Genomic DNA, 8,532 nt, shown 5'->3' with positions numbered 1-8,532 from the left:
CTGAGGGATGCAGGAGAGACTCCTCTTTCCCATAGTTCTTTTCCCAAATTTAAAAATCATCCCACCTTTAGAAGCATTACTACCCTTAGATAAAATTGTTGTGTCTAAAAAAGGTGCAGAGAACAAAATGAACCCTTCGTGTCCCTATCCCTCCCTCAGACCCCTCCACCTCCATCAATTCTGTGCCTTAAGCCTCGGTTTATGGGGATTTATTGAAAATATCCAACCTGAATTACACAACATTTTCAGAGCCTGCTATCCGGAATCGTGGCTCTGCGAGGATGCAAAGCAGAGTTTGTTTTTTAAATATTTTTATGGTGAAGGAGGCTGAGTCAGGTATTTAAACAGAGACTGCCCCGCACGTCAAGCAGCAATAACGTGAAAATTCCACTAAACAGCCCAGCAAACGCCGATCTTTCCAAGACCTTTGGAAAGTGCGACTTGCTCCTCTCCTCCTCTCAGCTCCAAGTGGCAGCGGTGAGGGTTTTGCGCCATTTCTGGGGCTTTTGGCGGTGGCTGTGGCCGGGGCGGGGCACACGGCGGCAGCCGCTCCCCTCAGGCCCCTCACAGCTTTTCCCGCCCTTTTCCCCGCGACGATCGCAGCGGCGGGAAGCGCCCCCGGCAGCTGATTGGGTGGCGGGCGGGCGCCTCAGCAGCGGATTGGACACCGAGCTGTCAATCAGCACGAGGTCCCGCCCCTTTGGGTCGCTATGACAACGCGACGCTGAGGGGAAGGGGGGGTGGGAGGCCATGGCGGCCCTGCGGGGGAAGAGGGGCCGGGGTTTCTTCAGAGCTGCGGTGATGGGGGGACGGGAAGGTGAGATTCTGCCATTTCTACACCGGGCGGTGACGGAGGGAGGTGGGGCTGGGGCAGCCGGGGAGAAAAGGAGGTTCAGGGGGGAGCTGCTCGCTCGGTACAGCTCCCTGACAGAGGGTGCAGGCAAGGCGGGGTCGGGCTCTGCTCCCATGGAACAGAACAAGAGGAAACAGCGGCAGGTTGTGCCAGAGGTTTAGGCTGGGGAAATTCCTTTCCTAAAAAAGCTGTCCGGCCCTCGCAGAGCTGCGGGGCTGGAGGGAGCCCCATCCCCGGAGGGATTTCAGAGCCCCGTGGATGTGGCACCTGGGGACACCTGGGGTCACTGGTGGCCCTGGCAGTGCTGGGGAACGGCTGGGCTTGGTCTTGGAGGTTTTGTCCAGGATTCTGTGATTGGAAACCTCGAGGGCTTTGCTGAAAAGCTCAGAGTCCTGGGATTTTACAATTAGCAGCTGATTTCACAGGTGAGTATCAGCTTTTAGAGATTACCCCCTAAACACTTCGACCTGGTTTTGCAAGGGACTATTTTTTCCCTTTTTCTCTTCAAAGTTTAGTGGGGACTGACACAGAAGCAGGTGCTTTACACTGTGTAACTAACCATGTAATTTTGTGTTTCAGGGTCCATCTCCAGGGCTTGATATGACACTTCACCATGAAAAGACTCAGCCATGGTAAAACACCTTTGATCCTTCAGAAGTGTTGCTAGCACCTTTTTAAGGAAAAGGGTTAATATCCAGAAGGTTCCTTCCCACAGCTGCAGGACAGAACTGACCTGCCTAAATTTACTTTGTGTGCAAGTATAAACCTAATTCTGATTTTTAGCTTTTTTTGTTCTTGGCTGCAGGCTGTAAAATTTTGTACATAGCATATAAAGCCTGCGAGCGTCTTTTATATTTGGAAAGATGAGCTACAGGCTGAATTCCTATCAGGAGCCTACAAGTGCTCACAAAATCCACCAGACACTTTCAGCAAATAAGGGATGGGACTCAGGTGACTGGCTGGCTGGAAAATCTGGCACCAGCATGTCCCTGCAGCATGTGAGGTATTCCACAAATTCTGCCCAATTAAAGTCTGCTAAAGAGGCTTGTGCTCTCTCAAACACATGTCTGAGCTCAAGTAGTTTCATTCTGCAAATTAGCTGTCAGCAGCTGCAGTTTACACTCTTATTTTATCTCTTTTTTGCTTCTGTAATAGAGAGTCTGTGTGGTTTAGATTAAAAATTTGATTATTTTTACATTTTTGCTTTAGCTTTTCATTGGTTCCAGCTGATTCTGAGGATTGTGCCCTTTACTCTGTCCTCACACCTCAGAGCAAAAATGTTTTTCCCGTTTGCACTGAGTAGAGCTGAGCTGTGAAAGGAGTTTTTAGAAATCAGAACGTGGAAAACACACTGTGTATGTGGGTTTGGATTTGTGTAACCAGCAGTGGTGGGAGAGCAGCACCATCGCAGACCCATGGAAGCTGTAGGAGGGTTAAAATCCAAGCAGGCACACAGGAACGGATGAACACAGGCCAAGTTACTCCAGGATTGCATCCTCATGTAGTAATTAAAAAACAACCAATTTTTTAAGTAGAGAATTGTTTGACTTTCATTGTGCACACACCTTCTTTTAGCCCGATGGAAGCGCAGAGGGACAGGGATCAGCTCAGTCTGATGGTTTTAGAGGTGGTCACAGCCTGCAGGGATTGGAAAGGTGTATAAATGCTTGTGAGTCCTTACATAAAACCACCACAAGGTACTGGGGTCTGGGTGAGGGGCTCTGTGAGGCAGGACTAAAAAGAACAAAACAGCTGCTCTGGGATGTCTTGGAGTCATGGAATGGTTGGGGTTGGAAGGACTTGAGAGCTCATCTTGTTCCAACCACATTCCACTGTACCAGGCTGCTCCAGCCCCATGTCCAGCCTGGCCTTGGACATCCCAGGGATCCAGGGGCAGCCCCAGCTGCTCCAGGAATCCCAGCCCAGCCAGGAATTCCTCATTCCCAATCTCCCATCCATGGCTGCCCTCTGGCAGTGGGAGCCATTCCCTGTGTCCTGTCCCTCCATCCTTGTCCCCAGTCCCTCTGCAGCTCTCCTGGAGCCCCTTCAGGCCCTGGAATGTGCTGGAAGCTCTCCCTGAATCCTTCTCCAGGCTGAACACCCCCAGCTCTCTGAGTCTCTCACCCAAAAGTGAGACAACAAAGACCCAAAACTGAGTGGCTTTGTGGTCATTTTCTCTCTGCAGGCAGGCAAAACCAAAAAACCCAAGGGTGGCAAAGACAAAAGCTCCAAAAAGGGTGCAACTAAGGTTGTGAAACAAGTGGATCTCTTCAGCCCAGCTGCCATGCTCAACGCTTACTACATCTCTCACAATGCCGCTGCCTTCCTGGAATTCCGGGGCCACCCCTGGCCTGGCTCTCTCAAAAAGAAGGGGAAGAAAAAGAAGTGAGAACCAAACTCCCTGGTGAACACTCAGCTGTGATTAAACCCGCCCCGAGCTCGGCAGTGATCAGCTCAAATATTTTTCTTGGTCTGTGTCCACACAAAGACACTTTTATTGCAGCTCACTCGCAGTGGCACATGGCAGGGGCCACTGTGCCATTGTCACTTCAGCCTGTGTGGAATGGAGCGCTGTGCTGGGGCTGGATTCACCCACCCTGTGCCACTCCTTAGGGATGGGACGAGTTCCCTGAGACCTCCTTGAGCTCAGCAAGGACTGACAGAGCCTTGGTGGTGTGGGGAGAGGCCGAGGGAGCTGGGAAGGGGCTGAGCCTGGAGCCAAGGAGGCTCAGGGGGACCTTGTGGCTCTGCACAAGTCCCTGCCAGGAGGGGACAGCCGGGGGGTCGGGCTGTGCTCCAGGGAACAGGGACAGGAGCAGAGGGAACGGCCTCAGGCTGGGCCAGGGCAGCCTCAGGGGGGATTATGGGGAAAATTCCTTCATGGAAAGGTTTGTCAGACCTTGGAAGGGGCTGCCTAGGGAGGTTTGGAGTGCCCATCCCTGCAGGTGTCCCATGAATTCCTGGAGGTGGCACTCAAGGTTCTAGGCTGGGGACAGGTGGGGGTCAGGCACAGCTTGGACTGGATGATCTTGGAGGTCTTTTCCATCCCAAATGATTCTGGGAATGTGACTCTGGCAGAGGGGGTGATGGTCCCTCACCCCCAGGCTGTCACTCACTGTGACCGTTCTCAGCCCGAACATGGCTGGTCACAAGCTCCGTGTCACAGTGTCACATTCAGAGTTCTTTTGCTGCATTTCCTGCACGGGTGTTCAACGCAGCCCTGGGGAAACCATGAAGCACCACGTTGAGAGGAGCTGTGCATCTCTCCCAGATCTTTCCACCCCTCTGACCTCCAGGTAACACTCAATTATCATCAACCCAAGCCAATAAAGGCCTGGAAATCCTGGCGCTGTTTCTCCATCCTGAAGCATTCCCTCTCTGAGGAGGTTTTGACCTGGGAAAATCATAATTAGTGACGTTGCTCGTTAGCCAGCTGCTGTCATTTGTAGCTTGCTGCAAACTCCACGGGATTTGTTCCACCTACATGTGGTACAACCCACCCTAGAAAGCCAAGGGTAAAACTGGTGTTTGGGGAAAAAAAATATATATATGTAGGGTTTAATAATGATATATGTAGGTAATATATGAAGGGTTTAATTTAGAGCAATTTGGTTGCAGAAGAAAACAGCCATGTAGCCATTTTGGCTGTTACTATCTGTACTAATATGAAAATATGAAAGCATAAAAGTAACACTTAAGAAAATGTGATATAAGGAAAAGAAAGAGAGGGAAAGATGAGAGGGAAAGGATAAGAGGAGGAAGATCTCACCACCCCCAGGTCTTGTGATGAGACTTGGTTGTTGCAATCTCAGTGTCTGTTGGTCCAGCTGCTGGTCACAGAGTGGATCCACCAGGGGATGAGGGGGAATCTCGAAGAAGTGGTGGGAGAAATGCACAGAACACAAAATCTGGGTTTATGTTCACTCGGGCTCAGTGGGAACTCCCAGGTGCCTCCCCTGGAGGGGGAGTTTCACCCTGGATGATGGAATGCTGTGGGGCGTGGGGCACTTTGGGACTCTGACACCTTCAAGGATGATGCAGCTGCCTTTTCTGTCAGCACAGCTCAGTCCATTGTGGCCCATTATGGCCAAGGTGAACACCATGGGGCTACCTGTGAATCTGCTGATATTCCAAGGCAGGGGAGTTATCCCAGGAGTTATCCCCGAGTTCCCTTGAGCAGGGACAAAGAGGCAGTGCCCTGTTCAGAGCTGATAAAGAGTCCCTTATCAGTCTGTAGCCTGAGCTGGGCTGTGCTCCTTTGCACATCCTAACTTGCCCCCTGAATGCATGAGCTGGCAGCATCACAGTCTCTCTTCCAATACCCTTGTGGATCCATTCTTCTTCCCAGATAATTGGACAAAAGTACCACCTTTGTCTTATCCCAGGTTCAAAATCCAACATTCCAGTTAGCAGGGGTGTTTGGGGAGGGGTGGCTCTGGTGGCCACAGATGGACAGCAGTTCCTTCGCAGTTTGCTACAGTGAGCAAATCGATTGATTATTGATTGATTGATGATTTTAGCAATGTCTAATGCACGAGCCACTTCAGTCTCTCACGTCAAGTAAATAATCACAGAATGGAAAAGCTCCAAGCTGGAAAAGATCACCGAGTCCAGCCATCAAGCTGTGTTGAGGACTAACCCACGTCCTCAGGAGGGACACCCAGGCTGCTGGATTTCCTGTTTCCCTGCTCACTAGCTGCAGCTGGTGATGATTTGGTTTGATGATTTGATTTGGATGTGGTTTGCAGCACCACTTTGTTGTGAGCTGTGCACCTACGTCTCCTCCTCAGCCTTCTCTCGTGTCTCGCTTCCCCATCACCCACCAGGAAGTCGCTGGTCACAGCAGCTCGTTCCTCCAGTCATCAGCCTTCTAAAGCCAGAGATCTTCTGCAACCTCTGTATTCAGCATCAAGAAACCAGTTAAAACCCAAAAATATTAGATTTTTGTATGATATATTTACCACACGGGGCTTATAGGAACAGATGTTTTTGAGCAGTGAAGTAGGAACTGCTTAATGTGGTTAATTAAGGATGGTTAAAAGTGAGCAAGGCCCTTTTTACATCTGTGGTAAACTGGAGCTACAGTGGTTTCAAAACTCCAAGTTCCAGTATCCAAAATTTACTGGAATATTTATTACAAAAAATTCAGCATGATGCCCTTGAACTCAGCAGATGGTGACCAGTGAAGTGCAAAGGACAAAGGCTCTGCCTTCCAGTGCATCTCAAAAGTTGCCATTCTCTTCTTTGACAGCAGATGAAAAAACTCTCCCAACAATCCCAAACTGAGTAATTAAACATTTTCCTTTTTTCCCCCTCCTTTTTCATTTTACCTCTCAGCTGAATTTTGTGTGTAATTCCATCTCACTGGTGATTAATAAAGACCAAAAGGCATCTCTAAAGAAAAGTTTGGACTTCAAATGGCTGGATTTGCTTAAGGACGTGACAGGGTGACAGCTGCAGCTGTTCCTGCTTCATCCCAACCTGTAAGAGTTTGGTTCCCAGATGGGTTTTTCTGGGGCGCAGGATTTGAGCCGAATTTATGCTGAATAACCCCTGTTCTGTCCAAATCCACAAAGTGTTTTGTGAGGGGAATCTGCAAGCTGGAGATGCCCTTTTTTTTGTGGCACGGGGAACTTTGTGGTGTTCTGCGTGTCAGGCCTTGCAGGGAGTTTTGTAGTGTTGGGGTTTCCTGTGCTCTGCTGCCACTGTTGGCTCACGTTTCCTGCAGGAAGTTGTGTACCAGAGCCCTGCTGTTAAAAATACAGGAGATGTTGGGGTGGGTGTGTTTGTGGGTGGGGAAGAGTCACAGGGCTGTGCTGGGATGGGAGTGGTAGACATAAAAAAATATAAATATACATTATTTATAAACATACATATAAATTATAGCTATAAAGTATAACTATAATTAAAATATAAATAAACCATAAATAGAAGTTATAAATTATAACTATAAATATGGTTTAATAAAACATATTATTCACCACATTTGGTGAATTCAAGCTGCTTGTGAGCAGCTTTCTCTCTTTTCCCTTGCCTCCAGCCAGCATTTCTGGATTGCCAGGTTTCTCCTTCTGCATTATTTCACCCGAGGAAAAGCACAGTGGATCTCTGGACGTGTAAGAAAAGCTTGAGAAGGGGCAGGGATCCTTTTGTCCCCCTGCCCTGGCTGTTACTTCCCAGCTCCAGGGAAGGATGGAGAGCTGAGGACTTTTTTCCTCATAAAAGGTATCTCCACAACAAAGAGGATCCCATGGAGAATTTTTAAAGAAAATCTTCCTTGCAAGAGGCTTTTAAAATGTTGCCACTAATGAGTGTCAGTAGAGAGAAATAAAACAAAGTTTTCAGCGGGTTAACTCCTCTCCCCTTCATTTATCTTTCACTGTCCTCACCTGGTGCTGTATCAAGAACAAAAAAAACTCAATTTTATTGTCTTTTTATAAGGCTCTGCTTTACAAACTTTCTATAGATTTTTTTTTTTTAAATTACACGAGCTGGTTTTTTCTCTCTTTTGCTTTTGTAACTGTCATACAAAGGAGCAAAAGGAATGAAATTTTAGAGCTCACAGGAACGGTTTTTAGGCAAGTTCCAGGACACCTGCAGGTACCAAATTCTCCCAGGTGGAACACTGGGATGGGTTTGTTACATGTAATTATCCAGTGTTTTTCTGGGCGTATTCAGGGAATCCAGAACTCCTGCATCTTTTGGTGTCCCCTTAGATGAACAGCCTCAGACCTAAAAAAGATCCTGGAAAAAAAACCCACTTTGTTCCTTTATTTATTTTTTTTTTTCCTCTCATTTTTTTGGTTTGTTTGTTTAGGCTCCACATAATTTTGTAAAAAAAAAATATTTAATTATTTTAAAATAAAATACAGACCTTCAAAATTGCTGTGTTCCTTTTAGGTTATTGCCACACGATTTCAGAAGAAATAACCAAAAGGAATTTTTAAATTTAAAGTCTGATATGTTCACAACTAAGCTAAAGTGAACCAAGTGTGAAATCTATGCGAGAAAAGTGCCAGCATTTGTCCTCGAGCTGTAACTGGCACTAAAAGAGAGAAATATGTAAGAAAAATGAGGGAAATGTTTAATGGAACCCATCACTGCAGCAGAATCTTGTGCCATGAAAGGAACAATTTTCTTTTTGGTGGAAATTCTTGAACTAAACGTCCAAAAGTTTGCCTGCTGAATGTTGGAATATTTTTAATAGCTGAAAATACAAGGATAGGCCAAGAGCTCCTACAATCCTACAGGAAATGTCAGCAGGGAGACAGCAGCACATGGATAATTGAAGAAAACAAAAATGCTTAAAGCTGTGCAGTACAACCCAAAAATTATATTGAACTTCAGATTTTTTTTTCTCTCTCTCTCTTCAGGATGATTCAAGTAGGTTATGCAAATCTTGGGGCACTTTTCCCACATCATTTAATAGGAAGTGCCTGTTCTGTGAAGGATGGAGCTAATCAGCCTGGAATAAGTTTTCTGTGCAGACTGAGATGTTAAATCAGAAGTTACACCACCGATGTGTGAGTTAAAGTTGTCTCAATGATGCAATTAAATCACAGTAATTATTGCAGTTGGGGTTTCCCGGGGTTATCTCAGTGCTTAGGTGGCCAGCACACCTGAAAGGGGCTTTAAATGTGGATTATCTCATCCTGCTTTGCACTTTTGTAGCACAGCTG

The 8,532-nt window shown here is 47.2% G+C and overlaps 1 protein-coding gene across 1 annotated transcript; it reads left to right on the top strand.

Annotated features, from left to right (window-relative positions):
• Window positions 1-730: 730 nt before the first annotated feature.
• SMKR1 (small lysine rich protein 1) lies at window positions 731-3,312 on the top strand. The gene is made up of 3 exons (XM_031506740.2): window positions 731-817; window positions 1,433-1,485; window positions 3,039-3,312. Exons 2-3 carry the CDS (start codon window positions 1,483-1,485, stop codon window positions 3,240-3,242), a joined length of 207 nt encoding a protein of 68 aa, XP_031362600.1. The 5' UTR covers window positions 731-817; window positions 1,433-1,482; the 3' UTR covers window positions 3,243-3,312.
• The last annotated feature ends 5,220 nt before the right edge of the window (window positions 3,313-8,532 follow it).

Source organism: Lonchura striata, chromosome 5, assembly GCF_046129695.1.
Source record: "Lonchura striata isolate bLonStr1 chromosome 5, bLonStr1.mat, whole genome shotgun sequence".
Classification (NCBI taxonomy): Eukaryota; Metazoa; Chordata; class Aves; order Passeriformes; family Estrildidae; genus Lonchura; species Lonchura striata.
This window is presented reverse-complemented; position numbering and strand designations above follow the sequence as displayed.